General features: G+C 43.1%; 1 protein-coding gene across 2 annotated transcripts in view; it reads left to right on the forward strand.

The window, feature by feature from the left end:
- TAF2 (TATA-box binding protein associated factor 2) overlaps positions 1 to 25,205 on the forward strand; it is a 181,065-nt gene that overhangs the window by 27,565 nt on the left and 128,295 nt on the right. For both annotated transcript variants that reach the window (XM_040354891.1, XM_040354892.1), the window contains exons 8-12: positions 4,171 to 4,284; positions 8,602 to 8,701; positions 8,859 to 8,944; positions 19,925 to 20,060; positions 24,273 to 24,427. In XM_040354891.1, the coding sequence (XP_040210825.1) occupies positions 4,171 to 4,284; positions 8,602 to 8,701; positions 8,859 to 8,944; positions 19,925 to 20,060; positions 24,273 to 24,427 (591 nt within the window). The remainder of the gene's footprint in view (positions 1 to 4,170; positions 4,285 to 8,601; positions 8,702 to 8,858; positions 8,945 to 19,924; positions 20,061 to 24,272; positions 24,428 to 25,205) is intronic.

Below are 25,205 nucleotides of genomic sequence, written 5' to 3' on the forward strand. Positions count from 1 at the left end.
TTTTTGTTCGACATTCCTCTCAATTCTCCATTTTTTGGTAAGCAAAGTAATGCCTTATCTGTCCTGCAGGTGGCACTCTTGGCCTATGGTAAAAATCTTAGTTTGCACATATTGGAGTCAATTCACTAAAAGTTAAATGCAACATGAATGTTTGCATTAAAATAACTTATGCAGTGTTTAACTCATGAATGTGCAATTCACAAAATAACACATGTTAAAGTGGTTGCAAACCTACTTTGGGGTTTAAAAAAAAAAAATGAACACCTGCAAGACAAAGACATAATGAACTAGTATGCATATCATACTAGCTCATTATGTAATACTCACCTGAGATCGAAGTCCCCGCTGCGGTGCTCGTACACAGCACCGGCCTCCATCACTCCCGGGGGGTACTTCCAGGTATCGTGGCTTCGGTGCTGTGATTGGCAGGAGCCGCGATGACATCGCTTCCGCTTGTGGGAGCGGCCAGTAACGGCACAATCTAACTGCAGCAACAGCACAATCTAACTGCAGCAACGGCACGACGTGCCATTGCTTCAGTGCGCATGTGCCGATGACTTTGGCACATGCAGACACAGGGGATATCTCCTAAACCGTGCAGGTTTAGGAAATATCCAGGGTAGCCACAGGTAAGCCTTAATATAGGCTTACATGTAGCAAAAAGTGTATTGTAAGGCCTCATTCACACGGACGGACCGTTCAGGTCCGCCTGTCAGTTTTTACGGCGGACCTAAACGCTCAATGCATCCCTATGGAGCGTCGGATGTCAGCGGAGACATGTCTGCTGTTAAAGTGGTAGTAAACTCCACTTTGTGACTTTTACATACAGGTAAGCTTATAATTAAAGTGTTGCTAAACCCAGGAGCCTGCATTCACTATATCTGGTCTCCCACAGTACACAGAACATGGAAATGCAATAGTTTTAGTAAATAAAAACTGCTAAATATCTTTTCTCATCAGCAGTATACTGTATAGCGGTCTTGTGACTTCTGTCAGTGTCCAGTTAAAGCTTGTAGGAGGAGTTTTCATTCTGCACTGAGCTATCCTATCAGGATGCAGGACCCCTGACCCTCTGTCTGGACAGTGCTGATTTACCCTGTGCTGATCACATGCACTTTCCCAAGAAGAAAAGAAACTCTAGCAATACACACCAAACTAAGCATGTGCAGCCTGACTCCATAGACTGTCTTTTCCAGACATTTTTCAGTTAGTGGAAGAAGAGAAGATCTGTGCATACAACCAATCAGCCTTTTTACACAATGCAGAGGATATTAACCCCTTAGGTTCCACAGTGCATATAACAAGCATGCTCTACTGTATATACAGACTGATTTTAATGTTGTGAGTTTAGTAACACTTTAACCGCTTGCAGTTTTACTGCGGCATGTTGGCTTGGCTGCGCAAAATCACTTATTATAACGTGATGTTTCTCTGTGGCCACTAGGGGCGCGCGTGCGTTTGTGACAGAGCGAGAACCGGGAGCCATGTGTGTAAACGCACAGCTCCAGGTTCTTTTAGTGGGAGAAATGACTGATCGTATGTTCATACAAAGTATGAACAGCGATCAGTCATATCCCCCTTCAGTTAGAACGCACTTTAGGGAACGTAATTAACCCCTTCCTCGCCCCCTAGTGTTAACCCCTTCCCTGCCAGTGACATTTTTACAGTAATTAATGCATTTTTATAGCACTGATCGCTGTAAAAATGCCAATGGTCGCAAGAATGTGGCAAAAGTGTCTGATGTGTCCACCATAAGGTCGCAGTACTGATAAAAATCGCTGATCGCCGCCATTACTAGTAAAAAAAATAAAAATAATAAAAATGCCATAAAACTATCCCCTATTTTGTAGACGCTATAACTTTTGCGCAAACCAATCAAACGCTTATTGCAATGTATTTTTATGAAAAATATGTAGAAGAAAACGTATCGCCCTAAACTGAGGGGAAAAAAAATGTTTTTTTTTATATATTTGGGGAATTTTTATTATAGCAAAAAGTAAAAAATATTCTTTTTTTTTTTTTTTTTATTATATTTTTGTTTATAGTGCAAAAAATAAAAAACCGCAGAGGTGATCAAATGCCACCAAAAGAAAGCTCTATTTGTGGGATAAAAAGGACGTCAATTTTGTTTGTGAGCCACCTCGCACGACCGTGAAATTGTCAGCCACGACGCAGTGCCAAATCACAAAAAGTGGCTTGTCATTGACCAGCAAAATGGTCCGGGGCTGAAGTGGTTAAGCGTACTGTAACGGTCACCACCGTTTACGACCTTCCATCAACCCACGACCGCTCATCCGACACACAGACCAACCAACATGACCCGATCCATATCAATTCCCCAGAAAATGAGACTGACCGCTCTATTCTCTGTTTCAAAATGTATGAACACTTTTAATGGTTACTTTCAGTCTTATATACAGTACAACAGGTTACAGTAATCACAAGAACAATCAAACTCTCCACCCATACACCACACGATGAGCTTCAATCACATTCTTTTAGATAATTACATAAAGGAGTTAATTATCCCCCAGACGTTACGTCTTCGACAATAAGTCATTCACCTGCACCTGAGAAGTCACATTCCTTCATTAACAGAATTCAAACAAAACACCATCACACAATGATTTCTTCTCAATCCACATCTTTAGACAGACGGTCTGTCTCCGCATACAGCTTGACAAGTTCCATTCCACACACACAACAGTATTTAGCATACATAATGAGAGATCCTGGACCAGACTCAATTAGCATGTCAACAGTCTACACAGAGAGATGAGTCATAGAATAAACCAACACTTTGCAGTCTCCTGCTATATGAGCTATCAGTAATGTCCCCTGTCCTGTAATTTAGGATATAATTTCTCAGTCACCTTATGGCCCTATCGGACATAAGGTGACCCTAGACATAAGAGTTATTAATGACGCTGGCACAGGAGTACCCCTCATCCTTCCAAAGTCTCTGTTTGTCCCAGGTCATTCCGTTACACTTACCTGTAGGTAAAATGAATATCTCCTAAGCATTAATTGTTTAGGGATATTCACTTTTTTGGCAGACCGTGACATCGCTGGAACATGCTCGTTGAAGGAACAGCATACTCATTCCATCAGAGCTCTGTGCCGCAGCTGTGGCTCCCATGCTTATATGGAAGTGTAACGTCATCGTAGCTTGGCCATTCAAATGGTGGGAGCCCGCAAACCCAGAAGGAATATGGCACACTGCTGGAGGGCTTTGCTTTAAAGTGTTACTAAACCCACAAGAGTTAAATCAGTCTGTATATGTAGTAAATCATGCTGGTTATACTCGCTCAAGGGGTTGATCCTCCGCATTGTGTAAAAAGGCAGTTTGACCCTGTTTTCTCTTAACCTCCCCTTCCACTGTCCCCAATCTGTCTGTTGATATAACAGAACCTGCACATGCTCAGTTTGGAGTGTCTGGCTATTCGGCACTGTGCAGACAGAGGGTCAGGGGTTCTGCAGCCTCATAGGACAATCGGAGGACAATGAAAACTCCTCCTACAAGCTTTAACCAGTTCTTGTCCAGACACTGATAGAAGTCACAAGACTGCTATATACTGCTGATGAGAAAAGGTATTTAGCAGTTTTTATTTACTAAAATAATTGACTTTCCATGTTCTGTGTACTGGGTTTAGTAACTACTTTAGGGCACTTTCACACTGGGGTGGGCGTCGGCGGTAAAGTATTTAGCGGTGCTTTACCGTAATTTTTTTGCGGTGCTTTTCGGGCGCTAGCAGGGTGCTTTTAGCCTCCGCTAAAAAGCTGGCTGGCTACACAAACACCTCTCCTTCCGGGATCTCCAATGTGGTGACGTCAGCATGTCACTCCTCCTCATGTGAGTTGCTAAATGTTAAACCTTCATTAAATGTAACCATATTGCTTTTTTTTTTAATACTGTAGTTCCTGCTGGATTTCGCTTCTGACACAATCTATCACATTGCTATAATCTCTTTCTATAGACTGAAGCATATGAATAAATGGATGTGGAATGAATCGTTAGAGATTCCATTATTTATTATGGGCAAATTCACTTTGTGCTTTGGATTACAAGCATGTCTTTTGAAGAATTATGCTCGCAATCCAAGGTTTTACTGTATTTAAATATTAGTTCTAAGTTTGACTTTTTGTTTTATTTATTTTTTCTCTCTCCAGCACAAACCTCCTCCACAGCGCTATGATCATTGACCAGACCCCACTAACTAGAAGGTGTCTTGCTCAGGCTCTCGCACAACAGTTCTTTGGCTGCTTCATTTCTAGGATGTCCTGGTGAGTTCAGCTGCCTTTATGGAAAATATTATTGCCCTTATTTGTCACTAGATGGCGCTACATGTATTCTATTTTTTTGTGAATGAGCTTTGGGTGCTTTACCTGGAACTATTGTCCCATCCTACCTTGCCTTTCAGTTAGAGATTGATTTTCTTTTTTTTCTTCTTTAGAGCAGCATGCGTTCTTACATTTTAGATCTCCATATCTTGTATTAGGATCACAAAATGTTTGTTACAGGAGTACTGTCATGGACCTTGGAGTAATGGAGTGGTTACTGAGCTATATTGAGACATTTCCATTATGTGATAAGCCTGTTTAAAGCCTTTGTGATTATCAGGTGTGGGTGTCTTCTGTCGGAGACAGCCCGTCTGAAGATGTAAGTGTTTATGCTAAGTGCCTTTGTACTGTTCTAAAGGTCAGAAGCCTCCTGTCAGGAGCATTGAATTAGCATTCTATTGTCTAAAGCAATGTAACCTCTCAGAGGTAGTAATTAAGTAGACCGGGTTATTGTGTACATTGATTACCCCCTGGGGCTTCTGTCTCAATACACAAGTCTTTCTATCCAAGCTATTGGACCAATCCCTGTTGACTATTTCAAGTCCTCATTTGCATGGTCAAGGAGGACTTGAGTGAAGACTGGATACTTTACAATTGACCAATAGGAAAGCGGTTGTTGGGAGTGGGATGTTCCAAATTCTGTATAAAAGTGTGCTGTGTATTTGAAAATAAAGAGTCCTGCTTGAACTTACATACAGCCTGCCTGGTGTTTGTTCTTAATGGGTCTGAATGGCACATAGCTGTAGTTCGGACCCCGGAACCTTGGATGACTGGACCATCAGACGCTGCAATCTGAAAGCTGACTCACTGGTAGCAGAGGAGTGTCGGGAGAGCAGGACCTGGGCGAGGAAGGATCTCGTCACAAGTACTAAAGGCTCAGTATTTTTTCTGCTATTGCTTTTACAGCAGGTAAAAAAGTCAACTTCCCCCCTTATCCCCAAACACTTATTTGCTGTCCTTATCACTGCAGCCGAGCCTTCCATGATCCACGCTGTTAGGCCAGCCATAGATGGATCAAATCACTGGCACCCAGCCTTTCAGCGAGCCACTGAGAGCCTGATCCAGCCGCTCCCACCTCCTCCACATCCCAGCATTTTAGTAAATGCTGGAGGGGCAGAGAGCGGAGTACTGAGACCCAGGGGCGGACTGACCATTCGGGCACTGCCTGAGGGCTCCATGCCACTAGGGGGCCCCATTAGGGTTGCCAGCCTCTGTAAAACCAGGGACATTATGTAAAAATCTGTTTTTTTACATCTATCACTGAAATGTCCCTTACCAACATCCTTTTGAATGAATGAATGAATGACTTGTATAGCGCAATGCATGCAAACTGAATCGGCGCTTTTTCCAGCCAGTATCTGCTTGGCTGGTGCGGTCATTTTTACCCCGTAGGATCATGACACGCTAGGGACACACAGTCATACATATATACTGGGCCAATTTGGATGAGATCCAATTTACCTACCAGCATGTCTTTGGAGTGTGGGAGGAAACCGGAGTACCCAAAGGAAACCCACGCAGACACAGGGAGAACATGCAAACTCCAGGCAGATGGTGTCGTGGTCGGGATTCGAACCAGCGAACCTTTTGCTGCTAGGCGAAAGTGCTACTCGCTGCACCACCACTTGATCTAAACATTTCAAGATTACAGCTGCCCCGCCTCTCCAGTACCTTCTTAGTGTGTGTATGTGTACTGTGTGTGTATTCTGTGTGTATGTATACTGTATGTGAGTGTATATACAGTACTGTGTGGTCCCCATAATCTCCTCTTGCCCGGGGGCCCCCCATAATCTCCTCTTGCCCGGGTGGCCCCATAATCTCCTCTTGCCCGGGTGGCCCCATAATCTCCTCTTGCCCGGGTGGCCCCATAATCTCCTCTTGCCCGGGTGGCCCCATAATCTCCTCTTGCCCGGGTGGCCCCATAATCTCCTCTTGCCCGGGTGGCCCCATAATCTCCTATTGCCTGGGTGGCCCCATAATCTCCAATTGCCCGGGGGCCCCCATAACCTCCTATTGCCTGGGGGTCCCATGAGTTGTCAGTCTGCCCCTGCTGAGACCTGAGAGGATTGATGCTGCATCCACCTAGATGAATGTGATTTATGAAAAGAAAATGTCTCTTTTAACAGACCAAAAAGGAGCAAACACGAGAAGTCCATTATTGGGGCTTACAACCACTTTAAAGAGGAACTGCAGTCTGCTCACATAATTTGTAATAAAAACATCTTTGCCATTCTGAAGCTTCCCTCCAACCACTTTGCATATTATTTTATATACACTGATTCTGTACTTGCCAAATATGCTACAGAACTCTCCCTCCATTGAGTCTGGCTGCAACCATTTTAAGTGTGGGCAGCTGAAGCTGCTGCCTGTTCACTTCCTGGATTTACACAGACACACACCTCCAGCTCTTTGTCCCTCTTATGACTCCCCCCTCTCTTCCTGGCAAACTCTCACGAGAGTGTGCGAGAGAGCTGTGCATGATGTCATAAGCCTACGCTTTTTAACAGAAAAGAAACAGGAGGTGGGCTGTATAAGGTATTTACTGGCAGAAAAAAAAATTGCTTTACTATCCAAAGTTAACACAACAAGGACAGAAGATTTAATAGATGGAAAGATGAAAAAATAACTGAAGTTCCACTTTAAAGTGGTTGTAAACCCTTACAACACACTTTATGCTACAGGTAAGCCTATATTAATGCTTACATGTAGCTACACAGGATATCTCTTAAACCTGTGAGGCTTAGGAGATACCCCCCTGTGTCTGCATGTGCCAAAGTCATCGGCACATGCGCACTGAAGCAATGGAACGTTGTGCCGTTGCTTCAGTTAGACGAACCATTGCCGGCGGCTCCCGCACGCATGTGACGTAATCACGTCTCCGTCCAATCGCAGCGCCGGAGCCTGCGTTACCCGGGAGGGATGTTGCGCCGGAGGGGGAGAATGAGGACCGGTGCTTCAATCTCTGGTAAGTAATTCATAATGAGCTAGTACACATACTAGCTCATTATGCCTTTATCTTGCACGGTGTCCCCCCCCCCCCCCTCAGGAGGGTTTACAACTACTTTAAGTAACACTTGCAGGCCTTGTCTTTCCTCCAGCTTGTGAGTGGACAGCAAAAGGAGAAGCCATACACTGTGGAGCTCAGTTTTGTCACTCTGTTCTCTCCTTCTCTCAGCAGCTCTACAGCAGAACGGACGTGGTCCTTAAGCTGCTTCTTCCTTTCCCATTCTGAGTTTAGCAATCCAGAGGATTGTAAGAAAGTATTAGGTCAAAGTTGGGCACTGCTTGCTATTAAAAAAAAAAAAAAAAAGTAACACAACATGCACTCATTTATGCCTTTTTTTATTTTTTTTCTGCCTATAGTTTAACTTTAACTCAGGTTGTCATTTTTTTGATGGGAAACAGATGATATACCGTATTTATCGGGGTATTGCGCGCTCCGGCGTATAGCGCGCACCCCTAATTTTGACCCGTTTTTCCTGTAAAAAATTGTTTTATTACATTTTACTACTTACAGTTTTGGTGTCTTGCCCGGCGGCCTCGTCCGGTCCGACGTCCGTCTGCGGCCTCGGTGGTGTTCTTCCGCGCTGTCTTCATGTCGAATCCCCGCGCTCAGTTTGAAGCCTCCGCCGACGTATACCGAGCGCAGTACACTCAGGTATATTCGGCCAGGCTTGGCTTCTCACTCATAAACGTCACAGAGTGTGACTACGAGTGAAGCCGAGCCTGGCCGAATGTACCCGAGTGTACTGTGCTCGGTATATGTCGGGGCAGGCATTCAAACACGGCGCGGGTATCAGCGTATATCGCGCACCCACGATTTTGCCCTGATTTTCAGGGCAAAAAAGTGCGCGATATACGCCGATAAATACGGTACCCACCATTCTTCTGTTTCCATAATACTAAGGGTACTGTCCTCCTCCTGCCGACGGGATGCCTTGGAATGCTGAGTAGCCCAAATTTCAGAAGAAGATGCAGCAACCCAGTGCACAGTGTCTTCTCACAAGATTTGGGCTGCTCGGCATTCTCTGATATCTGGCTAAAAGCATGACGGCATCACCCTTGTCTAGTGCCGCAAGAGGAAGCCAGGGACAGGTAAGTATATTATCTAACTGCAATCCCCAAAGGTTTTTTTTTTCTTGCACTATCATTATGCGTTTAAGTAAGGACATCTTGAAAAAGCATCATTGCAGCACAAGGTCCGTCACCTGAAGGAATGAAGTCTAGTGTTGGTGTTAAAGTGTTTCCTTGTATTCCCAGGTCTGACGAGTGGGTCCTGAAAGGCATCTCTGGTTATATTTACGGTCTGTGGATGAAGAAGACATTTGGTGTAAATCAGTACCGAGACTGGATCAAAGAAGTGAGAATCTTTTATTTCCATGAATGTCTTGCCCAGTTTACCAGTATGCAATACATTCCCATCCCCGGGGCTTGTGGCGTATAAATGAATAGAACAAGATGAGTGTAATTAGTGTGTTCATGACTGACGAGTTGCTGTCTTTCATGTGTTTCCCTAGGAGCTGGATATAATTGTAGCCTATGAACTGAAGACTGGTGGTGTGCTGCTGCACCCGATATTCTCTGCAGGAAAGGAGAAAGACAAGTATGTTTTATAGGATTTCTAATGGGATCTTCACATTTGTCAGTTTTTGTATTTTTAGTTCTCTGGTTTGTTTTGTTAAAAAAACTGATTTCTTTCACATAAGTTTTAAAATTGTAACTCAATGTTTTGTCAAAAAATCCATACGATACTTCTCAACATGCACAATTCCAAATGTTTTGATCTGCCAGAAATCCAGTAATCTCATAACTTTCTCTGCAGCACTGGAAATTCCAAACTGTGTTACCAGTTCTGCCCATATTGCTTATGTGGACTACATGATACCACCCCCGTGTTATGGAGAAGGGGAGATGTCCTGTAGACTTAACACACTTTCTGTCCTAGGGCAACAACACTACTCCTCTAATGAGGGGGGGGGGGGTGGGTTAAAGGAGCCACCACATCAAATGAATGGCAAGCTGTGACATATGGAGCAAGTAGGTTTGTCTGGAGTTCATATACAATGAAACCATTTCGCAATACGAGCACTTTTAAAAAAAAATCCTGACTCGGTTTGCGAGTGTTATGTTGCAAAACAAGGATTCAAGCCACAATGGCATGTGCAGTACCACGTTTGGCCTGAGGTGCAGCAGTCGATTGTAGCCATTCAGAAATACTCTGTTCCTGAGTCTTTTCTGAGGTTTTCCGAGCTGTCCCCGAGCCTTCTCAAATATTTCTGAGGCTCTCCGGCGCCCCCCCCCCCAACCTCTGGCCTAATGCGGTATTGCATGCCATAGAAGTCAATGCAAATTATTTTAATTTCCATTAGCTTCTATGGGGAAACTCGCTTTGATATGCGAGTGCTTTGGATTACGAGAATTCTCCTGGAACGGATTATGCTTGTAATCCGAGGTTCCACTGTATTATTATTATTATACAGGATTTATATAGCGCCAACAGTTTGCGCAGCGCTTTACAACATGGGGGCAGACAGTACAGTTACAATATAATTAAATACAGGTGGAATCAACTTGACCAGCCTTGCCCCAGCACCTCAAAATATAGTACTCACCTGTTACTCCCACAAGACCTACGCCATACGTCCACATAGTCACTGCTGCACTCTTTCTATCCATTCCCCTGTATATTCTGTGCTTTTGTGAAGATTGACCAAATGGGACTTTTCTTTGCATAGGCAGATAAAGTGAGGGGCCGGTCAGAGTGTTTGTTGCAGCACTTGTATCACACAAGTTGGGTCACACAACATGGATATTTCAGAAGCACGGGAAGGGGAGTATACAAATTTGAGGGGTGGTGGGGTAGGGGGAGAGCTACTATATAGAAAAGTATGTTATGCTTTAACTTACCTACAGACATGATTTTGGTTTGGTTTTTGACCAATCCAGATTATTTCACTTAAAATGTATGTGAAGGCAACATAAAAAATGATTGTGTAGTACATATCTATAGATTATGCACATTTCTGCCAGAAATGCAGTCCACTGCTAATATTCTTTTGTGGAATTATATCACATAATGTTTTGTGGACTGAAATTGCAGGATATGTCAGGCCTACCAAATTGTTAGAGACTAATTGTTCTGTAGTGCAAGTTAAGAACCGTCAAGACAGCATGAGATGACGCAGGAAGTGTAGACAGGACAGCTTTGAATTTCTGGCTCAATCCTTTAAAGTGGTTCTAAAGCCTTACCTTCATGCATAAAGGTAAAAAACCTTCGGTGTCATAGAATCCCCCCAGCCACCCCTTAGACCCCTTTCACACGAGACAGTTTTCAGGCATATTAGTAATGTAAAGCGCATGAAAACTGCCTTTCATACTGCCCAAATGTGAAAGCCTGAGTGCTTTCACACTGGGCGGTGTGCTTGTGGGGCATTAGAAAAAGTCCTGAAAGCAGCATCTTTCCAAAATACCCCTGCCCATTGAAATGAATGGGCAGCGCTTCCAAAGTGTTGCAACACTGGCGTTTTTAACCCCTTCTTTGGCCGCTAGCGGGGGTGAAAAGCGCTGCTTAAACAGCACTAAAGCGCTGCTAAAATGAGCGGCGCTTTGGTGCTAATGCACGGGCGGCCCCAGTGTGAAAGAGGTCTTATACTTAACCGACCCCATTTCCGATGCATCGCTGTGCATGAGAGCAGCGGCTCTGTCCCTCCTCACTGGGCAGATTGATAGCAGCAGGAGCATCAGTGGGACACCCGAGAAGAGGAGCTTTGGGGGCTGCTCTGTGCAAAACCATTGTATAACAATGTTTGTTATTTTATTAAAAAGAAAAAAAAAATAGTCCGAAACGAACTATTTCCTATGCAAACAGCTACAGTAGCTTTCAGGGCTGTATTGAACTGTACGTATTTATAAAAACCCCACCAGGATAAAGCACCTCAAAGGTTACTATTGTGGTATAAATTATAATTTATTGGATATCAAAAGTACAAAAAACAATACAGACCCATTGACCGAGTCATTGAGCTACCCAAGGAGGGGGAACCCCAGCCCCCAAACATCCCTCTACCCCTCCATCTCTTCCAAGCAACTCTCCCACCCAGAGAACTCTCCCCCCACTCCAGTTCCCAAAAGAGGACCCGAACAGCTAAATCTCCCCTCCAAAATGCCCCGTCCTCCCCTCCAAACACACTTGGAGAGAGGCAGATGGCCTCTTTGAGTGTTTTTGGAGGTTTCCACTGGCCTGTGGAGGAGAGGATGTTTTTTTTTTTTAGGTAGATTAGATGTTACAGTTCTAAAACGGTACACATTGTGTGAAAATCGTTCGTTCTGTTCCTGTACGAAAAAAACTTTGGAGTTTGTCCTTTTCTGGAATTTTCGGACGAAAAGTTGAAATGTTCTAATCGGCTGTCGAAAGTTGTGTACGAAAATCCTATGAAAATTCTTTGGACAAAATTGTTTACCCGATTTTGTTCTTATAGTGTGTACGAGTCTTAACCTGAATGGTGACCATACTTCACTGTAGTAGCAGTCCCACAGGTATGACACATGCATACTTATAATGATCCAAGCTGGACCGATGTAACCATGTACAAATTATCATACCTGGAATTTATCTTTGAGTCCCAGAAAAGGTGCACAGTAAAGAAAAAACAATCAATTTGCGATTTGTAGACAAACCCTCCAATCCATGGCTCTTGGATTCAAATGGCTTAATTCTTGTAAATGGCCTAGCACTATGCTGCATACATAATTTTCTAAGAATGGCTTGATCATTTTTGGGATAACATTGGTATGCTGGACTGTTGGGGGATAAAAATAAAAAATTCAGCAAAGGTTTGGAGTGTGAGGTTTGCAGGTTCCTGGACTCCCCTTGCAGACCAGACTAGGGCTGAAACAACTAATCGATTATGAAAATAGTTGACAACTATTTTCATAATCGATTAATCGGCCAGTTGATTAGTTGGCCTGCATATTGAATACATTACTCGTTTTCATATCAGGAAATACAGTGCAGCACACATACAGCTCAGTACACCATCGATACATGTCACTTAGTGCCTGAGAATTTGTGAATGTGCAAGTGTGAGGAGCAATGCCTCGTGGGACATGTAGTCCTGGGCAGGAAGTGAGTGGTTCTAAAGGCAGAAGTTTTTTTACCTGGCTATAGCGGGCGCTCTATACTATACTTTGCAGCTTGCTATTGAGGCACTCTGAAGGCAGGAGGAGCCAGAAGCATCGGTGAGGGACCCCAGAAGTGAAGGATCTGGGATGCTCTGTACAAAACCATTACACAGAGAAGGTAAGTAAAACAAGTTTGTTTAAAAGAAAAAAACTTTAAAGACTCTGTGCAGGGAAGATCAGCATCTGAACCCAGAGAAAGTGGAGGTAATAGAAGGCATTACAATTACGTTGGTTATTTATATTTACCATTGCATATGGATATTTAAGAATAAATTGCCTTTTTTTTTTTATTTACATATTAACTAAATTGTACACCACACTTTTTTTTTTTAAAGATTAGTCGATTAATCGAAACAATAATCGACCAACTAATCGATTATGAAAATAATCGTTAGTTGCAGCCCCAGACCAGACCCTACAGTGCTCATGGTTGATGCATGAGAAGTACATTTACATATTTTGTATGGATGATAGGACTGTTTAGAGAGTGAGACCTCTGGAATATTACCTGATGTGACACATTAATGGCTGACTGGTAATTGCCATTAAATCTGTTCCTTCAGAAAGACGTCTGTTGACGTGCTATCTGGAGGGGGTGTTATTCCTATATGAATTTTCCAGCAGTTATACATTAATCTTTATTTGGGCAGCATAGTAAAGGCATAAATAATCCAGTTTGTTCATAGCTGCCTGTTTACAAGTCACTATTGGAAGTTTTCCAACATAACTGACCCAAATGAACAGACTTTCACCAGTTCTGCCTCACAGCTAAGAAGGCCAAGAGAAAAAATATTCCATTAATCCCTCTGCTAAGAGCCATTTAAGTACATATGTTGGCATGGCTGGGACTTAAAGGACTAGTATACTAAAATGAATAGAACAATGGTGCCCTTGTTAGTAAGGGACCTTAAAAAAAAGTTATGCATATTTTTTCGTTTTACGTATGGGTGATATATCTAAGGAAGTCATAACTTTAATTTAAACCTGTGCTGAGGGAAATATAGGGGCTACCATTGCTGGCCTCCTCCTGAATATACAAGTTGTCTGATTATAGCTTCCATATTTTGAAGTACTGACCTGGAACAAGTGTAGAAATCGCAAAAGTTGGAGTTTCTCTGCACTATCATTAAGTTGACGTGGCTCAGGGCTCTTTCACATCGGCAGTAAAAACAATCAACTTTATGGCTGCAGAAATTTTAACTTGGTCTGAAGGGTTTGACAGGTGGCACTGCTGTTTACACTCACCCACTGATCTCAAGAAGCTTGGCTTGCAGTTGCCAAGCAAGCATTGAGACCAAAATGCTTGGTTTGCAGTTCTTCTAAAACGTTCAGGCACTGTTTGAAGAAACGACATATGGCAGCCTGTGTAATGAATGTTAGCCCTCTGCACATAGAGGGGAACCAAAACACCAGGGATGGTGTTGTGCAAAAGAGAAAACAACAAGATTCCTCTTAATCCAGCGCTGGGGGGTGATGTCTACACACCACTTGAGGCATACCTTGGAAAAGTCATAAAAATGTCTGTGCCACGGTTTATAACTAAAAGATTTATTGTGAAATCAAACTCAAAGGATTCCAAGAATGGAAAGGGTTAAAATATGGCTGATGAACAAACAATGTTAAACATCGACAGACCACTGGTTGAACCCAAAAGGATCAGTGATGTGGAGAGGCCCCCAATGGACTTGGCAGAAGATTACAAACCGCTGGATGGTGCAGCTGGTGTAGTCGGGCGGTGCGCCGGATGTGACCTCGCCAATACGGAGTGATGTCGGAATGACTCTCCCCAAGGAGGCTTGAAATGTAGATGTGGTAGTAAAGCAGATTGTAGATGTAGTCATGGCCAATCGTTTTGGGTGTGGCTGTTTACGAAAGGGATGATATGGAATCGGATGATTTCATAAAGGACCATGCCCAAAATGTTTTTAATAAACTCATGCCTTCTAACGGTGGTACACATCATTGTTTTGTGCTGTGTTCCTGGTGGTTAGAATGGCAGACCGTTCCTACACAATGTGTGTCAGCCTGGCCACTTGTAGGCTCGGTTAGAGGTATATTTGATAGAGAGGCAACATAGGAACACAATTGTCCCTGCATAACAGGAAGTGCCTTATGAAAGAATTATCGGGTATTCTGTCCACATTTGCATCCATCTATTATGCAGCGTACACACGGTCGTTTTTTGTCATGAAAAAAAACAAAGTTTTTCAAACTTCATTTTAAAAAACGACGTTGCTTACACACCATCGTTTTTTCAAAATGCTCTAGCAAAGCGCGGTTATGTTCAGCGCGTACGGCGGCACTCTGTTCCATTCAAGCTCGCGTCATAACTTGCTTCTGAGCATGTGCGGGTTTAAAAACGTAATTTTAAACGTCGTTTTAGCCCACACGCGGTCATTTTTTATGACACAAAAAAATGACGTTTTGAAAAACGACATAAAAAATTGAAGCATGCTTGATTTTTTTTTTTTTTTTGTCGTTTTTCAGAAGACATAAAACAACGTTTTCTCCACACACGGTCATTTTAAATGATGTTTTTAAAAATGTCGTTTTTTTTCATCACAAAAAACGACTGTGTGTACGCGGCATTACTTTTGGTTTCCCATTTCTTGCGTCATCACGGACATCTTCCCGCCTTTCCTTAAACTGCCTATGTCATTCAGTAACACTTGGTTTCCTCACAGAAAGTTCACTATAAGCCTGTTGTAACAGAGATAAAGTTTCACTTCTGCCATTTTTCACTCAAAATGTGATGTTCCCCCCCCCCCCCCCCCCCCCCCCCCCCTTATCTTCCAGGACAGCTAATTGAGAGATAAATTGTCCTCTACAGGAAACACAAATCAGACATAATTTAAAAGGCCCCTTCCTTGTCCTATGACCCTCAGTTTTGTGTTTCCAGACCCTCCAGGAGCACCGTTATGTTTGTTATTTTCAGAGGTCTCGTAACTGTGGCTGGTGGAGCCCCCTTCTGTGGTGTCATCCAGGACAAGTTGTGGCCAAGTCCTGGGTGGTTGTGCTATATATTTTATCAGGAAGGGACCCCTGTTTGTTGGGTAGCTTGCCTACCTTGTGGTATAGTGGTGGCAACTTCCTTTCATTTCCAGCGTCTAGCTGTGTGGAGAGGCTTTTTTGCCCTCATGCTTCCCCGCTGTTTGGGTGTACCAAGATGGCGTCGGAGAACTTCCAGTGACGCGGCAAGATGGCGCCGGACCCGGAAGTCGCATGAAGCACTTCCAGGCACTGTTTTCTTAAGGGAGCATGGCATAGGTACAATGCAGAGGACTCGCTGCTTTGGAAACAGTCTGCCAAACGCAAGGCAGATGCGTTTTAGTGGTGCAGTGGCAGTCAGTCTCTCCGGTCGGTCTTCGGTTTCCTTATGGAGCTTGAGGACAGGACTGAGAATGGAGCACCCGCTCGAATTGAACCAGCGGTAGCATCCGGTTCCAATACTGTCCCTAAGGTAAGCCCTTGTCTATGGATAGGGTGCTACTGCAGCAGGGGGACCTGTATAAGCCTTTTTTATGGTTCTTTTCTGCTTACTTCTACTCCAAACCTGTAAAGAAGAAATGTGGGAACTGTAGATAGTTGGTTTTAAAAAAACAATTTTGTGAGGATTGTATTCTGTCAAAAGCGGGTTCTGAATCTACTGTCTCTTTTAAAGAGTTTATGATTTCTATGAAGGAGGTAGTGGCCTCCTTTCGGTCCTTTAACGACAGAGTAGGCGGGTTTGGACCTTCCTCAGCTAAACCCATAACGCAGGAGCCCTCAGCTTCAGCCAAGTCTCTGTTAGTGTCTGAGACCATTAGTTTGTGTAATACTTCTGATCTGGAAGAAGGTGAGAATCCGGTATCTTCCTCTGATGAGGAGTCTGCATCAGAGGAGGAGGATACAGGTAGCTCAACTAGGTCTCTCTTTCCAGTTGAAGATATTGACGAACTACTAAAGTTAATCTATACCTCTGAACAAATCGAGTTGCCTCAGCAAGCTCAATCTGTTCAGGATAAAATGTATAGGGGTCTGCAGGGGCAGAAGTCTAGATCTTTTCCTGTGCATTAATCACTCAAGGACATGATTCTTTCTGAGTGGAAATATCCTGGAAAAAGGTTGTTCCAGTCTAGAGGGCATAAAAGGTGGTTTCCCTTTTCAGTTCGAGTTTGAGGAAATTTTCTTCAAATGTCCTAGATTAGATGCTCCTATGTTTCGCAAGTGTCCAAGAGGTCAGATCCTTCATATGAGGACTCTGGGGTCCTTAAGGATCAAATGAATAGGAAGGCCGACTCATTGTTGCGTAAGGCCTGGGATGCTTTTTCTTTGGTAACAGCGGTAGCATTCACCTGTGTGGCTAGGACTCTTGATGTATGGGTCCAGGGTCTGGATGATCTTCTTTCCTACGACACCCCTGTAGAGGAGATCAGGGATTCGCTCCCCCTTATTGCCAAGTCAGTTGCTTTTTTAGCTCATGCAGAAACAGATTCCATAAGATCTGTAGCCAGAACTTCAGCACTCATTAAATAGGTTGTAAAGTCCCTTGGACTGCAGGAGAGTCAGGACGCTCTCTACGTTGCAGATAGAGAAAAGAGCTGTGTGTTAGTGGGCGTCCTGATTCTCCTGTAGTCCAAGGGAGGGGGCGAGCATGACACTCCACACCAGGGAGAAAGCCTTGCATTACTGTGTGGAGTTACAGACAGAAGAACAGGAAGTGAGGATTTCTCAGAAGAAATAAGGACATTTAAAAGCAAAATTGAAGGATGAGGTAAGTGAAGGAGGACTGCACTAAGGTAAAGGAAGCTATTTAGGATTTTTTTTTTTTTTTTTTACCTTTACAACCCCTTTAATTCAGCTAGACGAGCCATCTGGCTAAAATCTTGGGAAGGTGATCTTCCCTCCAAGAATAAACTCTGGGGCATACACTTTGAAGACAAGCTCTTATGCGGTTCTTCCTTGGAGGAAGTCCTAGCTCGTTCCTCCGAGAATAGTAATCTGTTTCCATCTTCTCAAAGGAATAAGTCCCAAAATAAGAGGCCTGTTCGTGGCTTCCAAAACCAGGTTAATTTTAAAACAAATAGACAAAGAAGTGATCTTTTAACAAAGACAAGCAAAAAGGGGGGGCTGCTCTTTGCTCCTTCAGTCCCTTCTAAAAAGTAGGGGTAAGGGGAAGATTGTCCCATTTCATCAAGGAATGGGCAGACCTTTCCAACAATCCTTTTATCCTCCAAATAATAGAAAGGGGTTACAGGTTGGAATTTTCAAAACTGGGCACTTTCACCCCCTTCCTTCCCAGGCCAATTTTTATCTTTCAACGCTCTCGCACTTTCAATGTCCTAGAAGATGAGGGGGGGAAAAGCTGTCAATCGCTGTACCCAAATTACATTTTTATATTTTTTTTCGAACAAATAGAGCTTTCTTTTAGTGGTATTTATTCCCGACTCCCGGTTTTTATTTTTTGTGATATAAGAAAAAAAAAAAGAGCGAAAGTTTTGGGGAAAAAACAATATGTTCTTTCTATTTTACAATAAATCAAATAAAATAAAATGTTGTCATAAATTTAAGCCGAAGGGTATTGTGCTACATGTCTTTGTTAAAAAAATCTTGTTAAGTGTAATTGGTTTGTGTGATCATGGACAGATGTACGCAGAAGATCATTGGGACATGTGATTTTACTGTCATATATGTGGTAGACAGGTGTTTTTACGGTGTGGGGACTTGTGTGTTTACATTGTGGGCCAGATTCTCGTAGAATGGCGTATCTATGCGGCGGCGTAACGTATCCGATTTACGTTACGCCGCCGCAAGTTTTTCAGGCAAGTGCTTTATTCACAAAGCACTTGCCTGTAAAGTTGCGGCGGCGTAGCGTAAATCACACGGCGGAATTCAAATATAGCGGGTAGGGGGCGTGTATAATTTAAATGAAGCGCGTCCCCGCGCCGAACGAACTGCGCATGCGCCGTCCGTAAAATATCCCAGTGTGCATTGCTCCAAATGACGTTGCAAGGACGTCATAGGTTTCGACGTGAACGTAATTGACGTCCAGCCCGCAAATGACGTAACTTTTTAAACTTTCGGCGCGGGAACAACGGCCATACTTAACATTGGCTGCTCCTCATATATCAGGGGCAACTTCACGCCGGGAAAAGCCTAACGTAAACGTCGTAACTTTACTGCGTCGGCCACGTGTACGTTTGGGAATTTGCGTATCTAGCTAATTTGCATACTCGACGGGGAATCCGGAAGCGCCACCTAGTGGTCCAAAAAATTGCAGTTTAGATCCGACGGCGTAAGAGACTTACGCCTGTCGGATCTAATGGATATCTATGCGTAACTGATTCTAAGAATCAGTCGCATAGATACGACGGCTCAGATTAGGACTTACGACGACGTACATAGCGCTGCGCCGTCAGTCCTATGAGAATCTGGGCCTGTATGTTTACACTGTGGGAACACTAGGCTGGTGATGCGTGTGTAAAAAAAAACAGCTCATACTCAATGATCACCAGCCAGCTGCAGCGATCGGCTCTTCTCTCCTATCCGACAACTTCTGTGTGAGGAGAGGAGAGCCATAGCAATCGGCTCTCGATTTACATCACATGACGGCTGTGATTGGACACAGCCGTCATGTGATCAGGAGGGCCAATCACAGAGCCCTCCAGCCAATCAGGGAAGTTGCGCCGTGTCCGGGTGACACAAACGCATTGGGATCGCGCCGCTGTGCGGGCACGTGCGTGTGTGATCCCCCTTCTTCTGAAGGACGTTCCTGAATGTCCACTCGGAAGGAGGAAGAGCCCACCCGGCCATATATATGCAGTGGCCGGGTGAGATATGGTTAATGAAGATTAAAACCCAGTTTTAAAATGACACGATCATGTTAATGTTTATAGGGGATTTCAGAGACTTGTTTTCTATCTACTTTGTGTCCAGGGACTCTTATTCAGCCATGCTCTCTCTTGTTCCTGTCGCTGGTAACTGATAATAAAGTGATCACGTTTCTATGCATATAAATCCTGAAGCCCTTACACTTTAGGAAACATAGTCTGATAAAGTCAGTAAAGAGCCTCATTTTTGGAAAAGCTCTCACTTTTAGAATGTTATCTAATATATTCTTACGCTATGCAGGAGATTTACTAAAACTGTAGCACTCAGAATCTGGTGCAGCAGCGAATGGCAACCAATCAGCTTCTAACTTCAGCTTGTTCAGTTAAGCTTTGACAATAAAATCTGATTGGTTTCTATGCAGAGCTGCACCAGATTTTGTACTTTCCAGTTTTAGTAAATCTCCTCCTATGTCTTTCTCTGTTAAAACATTTCTGATATCTTATTACATTGGTGTACTGCGTGAAAAGGACATTTTGGGATAGATATTTCTTCTTAGACTAGTATTACATCTTTTTTTTTTTTGTATTTACAGTCCATCTTCTCACCTTCATTTTTCCATAAAACACCCTCATACTTTGTCCTGGGAGTATTTCAACATGTTCCAGTGCAAGGCTCACCTGGTCATGAGACTGATAGAAAACCGCATTAGTATGGAGTTTATGCTGCAGGTAAGTGCCCTGTTCTTTCTGATGGCATGGTTTTTAGGACCTTGAAAATTGCATTTTATCAGCAGGTATTTAAAACATAATTGTCAAACAGCAGGATATTAGTAGCACTAATCCTTTTTAAAGTTGAACTCCGGTAGTTATAAAAGACTAACATTTAAAGTGGAAGTAAACCCACTTAAACATTTCCTAAAAAAACAAACAAAATAAAACCCTGCAAGAGAAATGCATACTAGCTCTTTATGCCTAGCATACTGGCTTATTATGAATTACTTACCTGAGATCTAAGCCCCCACAGCGGTCCTGGGTGACCACCTCCGTCGCCGCCATGATACCCGGAGTGACTTCCGGGTATCGCTGCTCTGGCGTTGTGACTGGCTGAAGCAGCGATGGCGTCACTCCAGCGCATGCGCGCGGGTACCGCTACTAACGGCGCGATCGCCGTTAGAAGCAGCACCCTCAGTGCGCCCGCGCTGTAGACATCGGTGCTGGTATTTTCTGCAAATATCTCCTTAACCTTTTAGGTTCAGGAGATATTTGTTGCACTTGCAGGTAAGCCTTAATCTAGGCTTACCTATAGGTTAGAGTGGTTGTAATGGGTTTACAACCACTTTAATGATTTCCTTGCGGTAAGGTAAATGTTTAGGCATTAGTATCTCTACTCACTCCCCATTTTACATACCTGATCCCTCATTGGATCCAGTGCTGTGCTCGTTTTTCTTCACTTCCTGGTCTCATAGGCTTTGCTTAGGCAGTGGGAGCCATTTCAATCAAGGCCAGTGACTGGAGCAGTGGGGGTGGGCAAGTCCTGTTTGTCTGTGTAAATAGACGCAGACCGCATGGCTTAGGAGGGAGCCCACAAGGTGGCTTTCTATGGAGGCACTCAGCAGAGGGGAGGAGACGGGAATGCCAGTGGGGGTCCAGAGAAGAGGAAATTTGTGGACACTTGTCAGCAAGGGCATCCTGACCAATCTGCCGCTGTGCAGCCCCATACACAACAAACAGCAATGCTTTCAACACCCCAACTTCAGGGACAACATGTTCACTTGCTGCATAATATATCCCACTGACTTTTAGATGCTATTAAAAGAAAACAAGATAATCAATCTTTTATTGTAACCTGTCGGTGGTCATAAAGTTGTGGCTGATCAGTGTAAGTATAAGAGAGAAACTGAGAGCGCTCTTGTTTAATCTCATGAGAAGTTCTGCTTAGATGTGATATCCGTGTTCTCAACACTTAGGACTAGAGGTGATAACACATTGCCTGGCCAAGATGTAAACCTCTTCAAGATGATAGTCTGCTTGGCTTTGCCATATTTCACACATCTTTGCAATTCTCGAAGGCTTTCATCTGTTTGTGACGCAAGTGTAAAGTTTGCCTTTTGCAGGATTCTGATTTATAGATGGCTGGTATATCCGCCTTACCTTTCTCTTCACAAGCAGCGCTCTTATGATGTCTGCTGGGAACTCGTCTGGAATCGGCATGCCATGTAGACGGATGCCCCGCTCTCTAATTCCACATGGCTAGCACTTTTGTCATTTCTAAACGCTCCTGTTTAGGATTCTGTGGTCAAGGAAAGGAGGTGTCATTGGCTGCCAGAGAAGAGCGCACTTTCTTCTGAAGGTGTTTCATGGATCCACAAGAAAATTAGTGTTGTAGTAGACAGGGCTCTTATTAGAGCAGAGGAAAGAATAAAAAGCAGGCAGCAATAACAGGATGATTTAACAACTGCTGAGCACCTCACCCTCCTACCCAGACATGAGAAATACATCCAAAGTAAATGGAACACACTATTGACACTGGCCCAGAGTGCACACAGGAACGGGTACAGTCAGGATATCTAAGAAACAGAGAAATCTATGAATGAAGAACGATAAGCACTAAAATATACCTAAACCAAAGAGCAAAAACATGTAATGTTTTATCTTTTAAGTCCATAGATGTGGCTGCATTGGTTTCCTTTTTTTTTTTTTAACCTGGTAATCCTTTTAACCACTTTAATTCTGGGCATTTTCACCCCCTTCCTGCCCAGACCTTTTTTTCGTTTTCTGCGCTGTCGCACTTTAAATGACAATTGCACGGGCAACACTGTACCCAAATGAATTATTATTTTTTTTTTCCACAAATAGAGCTTTCTTTTAGTGGTATTTGGTCACCTCTGCGGTTTTTATCTTTTGCGCTATAAACCAAAGAAGAGTGACAATTTAAAAAAAAAAAAAAAAAATAGTTTTTACCTTTTGATTTAATAAAAAAAAAAAAAAAATATATATATATATATATATATATATATATATATATATATTCCCTCAGTTTAGACCGATACGTATTCTTCTACATATTTTTGATAAAAAAAATCGCATTTGGCTTACATTGATTGGTTTGCGCAAAAGTTATAGTGTCTACAAAATAGGGGATAGTTCTATTGCATTTTTATTATTTTATTTTTTTTACTAGAAATGGCTTCGATCTGCGATTTTTTTTTTTTTTTTTTTTTTTTTTTTAACAGTGACATTGCGATGCACATATCGGACACTTTTGACAAATTTTTGGAACCATTCACATTTATACAGCGATTAGTGCTATAAAACTGCACTGATTACTGTGTAGATGTGACTGGCGGGGAAGGGGTTAAATATGTTCCCTAGGGAGTGATTCTTACTGTAGGAGGAGGGGACTCGTAAGGGGAGGAGACCGACCAGTGTTCCTCTGTACTGGGAGCACACATCGGTCTCCTCTCCTCTGACAGGAGGTGGATCTTTGTGTTTACACACTCCTGCCGTGATCGCGGGTGCCTGGCAGACATCCCGGCCGCGGGACACGCGCACCGGGTCCCGAGCAATGGCACGTGTGCGCCCCCCTAGTGGCCAGGAAGCCCATGACCTCATATTGCGTCCACCCGGAGGGAGACAAAGTTACTGCCGACGTCATATTACTATGGCTCGGTAGGGAACTGGTTAATAAGAAACATCCTGCCCTAGGGTAAGAACACTTTCTTTATTTAACCGGTTCCTGACCGGCTCATGCAAATATACTGCAGCAGAATGGCTCTCCTGGGTGAATTCTCGTGTGTATATATATGTCTTTGCCCACCCCCTGCATGGCAGGAAACCTGATGCACGTGGCCAGCAGGCGCAATCGTGTGCACGACCAGGAGCACTCCGTTTCCCAGCAGACATTGTGTTCAGTGTTCCGCCTATCATGGAACAGGATGAGGAGGAGGTGCACTGCATGTCACGAATAATCAGGTACACAGACTCGAGTATACAGTGTTGTAGTGGTTGGACTCTCGCCTAGCAGTAAAAAGGGTCGCTGGTTCGAATCCCAACCACGACGACACTACCTGCCTGGAGTTTGCATGTTCTTCCTGTGCCTGCGTGGGTTTCCACCGGGTACTCCGGTTTCCTCCCACACTCCAAAGAGGTTAATTGGCTTCTGTCCAAAATTGGCCCTAGTATATGAATGTGAGTTGGGGACCTTAGATTGTAAGCTACTTGAGGGTAGGGGCCGATGTGAATGCACAATGTATATGTAAAGCGCTACGTAAATTGACAGCGCTAAAAAAAACGGGCTGAAAAAACTTGGCTTATACTCGAGTATATATTTATTTATAAAAATATATAATTTTTTATTTGTTATTTTTGTTATTTTCGACCAAGTGCATCCTGAACTATTGGTTTTGGTCCAGAATTTTCATTTCGGTGCACCACTAGGATATATGATTCATGTTAGTACTGTATGCGGACACATTGCTGGTTTTAATACAACGTCTGTAATTATGATTGTATGCACGCATGTGTTATGTGGGGGGAAGAGTATAAATCCAGCACTGTCTACTGGAAACAAAATGGAGAAGACACGGACACGAAGACTCCGGTGTGCATATGTGGCTTTTTACTGTTTTATATTTGTAATGTAAAGCAAGCAATACATTGTTTTGCAGATTAAAGAACCCTTTAATAACACATAACATTTTTGAGAAAAATGAATTTGTATACAATAGACATGAAAGCTGAATCAGGGTGAGGCTCTTCTAAGCACAGATGTGATGCATAAACTGTCTTTCATTCACCTTTACTTTATTATGTTCGTTATGGTACCCTGCCATACTTCAGATGTGAATATTTTTTTTTTCTTTCCTTTGACGTCGTTGCCCAGTTCTGCATAGCGTTTCATGGCTCCTAACGACTGCTGTCCTTTTTTGTTTCTCACTCAAGGTTTTCAACAAGCTTTTAAGCCTGGCCAGCACTGCTTCATCGCAGAAGTTCCAGTCCCACATGTGGAGTCAGATGTTGGTTTCCACATCTGGCTTTCTGAAATCCATTTCCAACGTGTCTGGAAAAGACATCCAACCTCTTATAAAGCAGTGGGTGTATCCTTTTCATCCTAATTTTTTACTGATGTTATTATTGCCAGCCATATGTCAGCGATACGGTAAGGACCACTGTAGAAATGAAGTCCAAAGAAGTGAATGTTACAAGCTGTGACACTGCTTGCCCTTCCTTCTTCTGTGGGATCTTTTTTGTAAGACTTTTGAAAGGTGGCATGCAACATTTCTTTCAGCCAGAGCTTTAAAGGGTGCCAGTCATGGATGGGTTTATGTAAGAATCTGAATGTTCAGTCTTGAGGGTTTGTTCATACCAGTGGGTTTTTGGTGTGGTGTAGATGAGAGGGAAAAAAAACCCTGCCACCTGTGTTCCATTGGGGAGATGTTCCTTCACTTCCTGTCCCATAGTCAAACTTTTGTGTTTTTCTTTTTTTTTTTTTTCAATCAAGTTTAATTTTATTACGAAAAGTAGATGGTACATCAGATATTATACATCAAAAAAATATCATTACATTTGTGATACAGAAATACATACTTTAGTAGTACATTTTATTCTAACAATACTTAGGTTCCAATTAAGGGACCACTCTATAGTCAGAGGTATAGAAAACAAAATTAAAGAAACAAACCCATGTTTCTGTAAATCGATCCATCGGAGGTCGAGTAATTACCCGTATTTGTCTAACTCCAGACTACCCCCAAGTACAATTCAAATTCATGGAAATCTATAGTATGTGTCAAATCATAAGTAATATTATTTGACCCCATGAGAATAATTAAATTCTAAACCTCCCCCTCATAACCCTTCTAACATATCGGGGTC

Source organism: Rana temporaria, chromosome 5, assembly GCF_905171775.1.
Source record: "Rana temporaria chromosome 5, aRanTem1.1, whole genome shotgun sequence".
NCBI classification, from domain to species: Eukaryota; Metazoa; Chordata; class Amphibia; order Anura; family Ranidae; genus Rana; species Rana temporaria.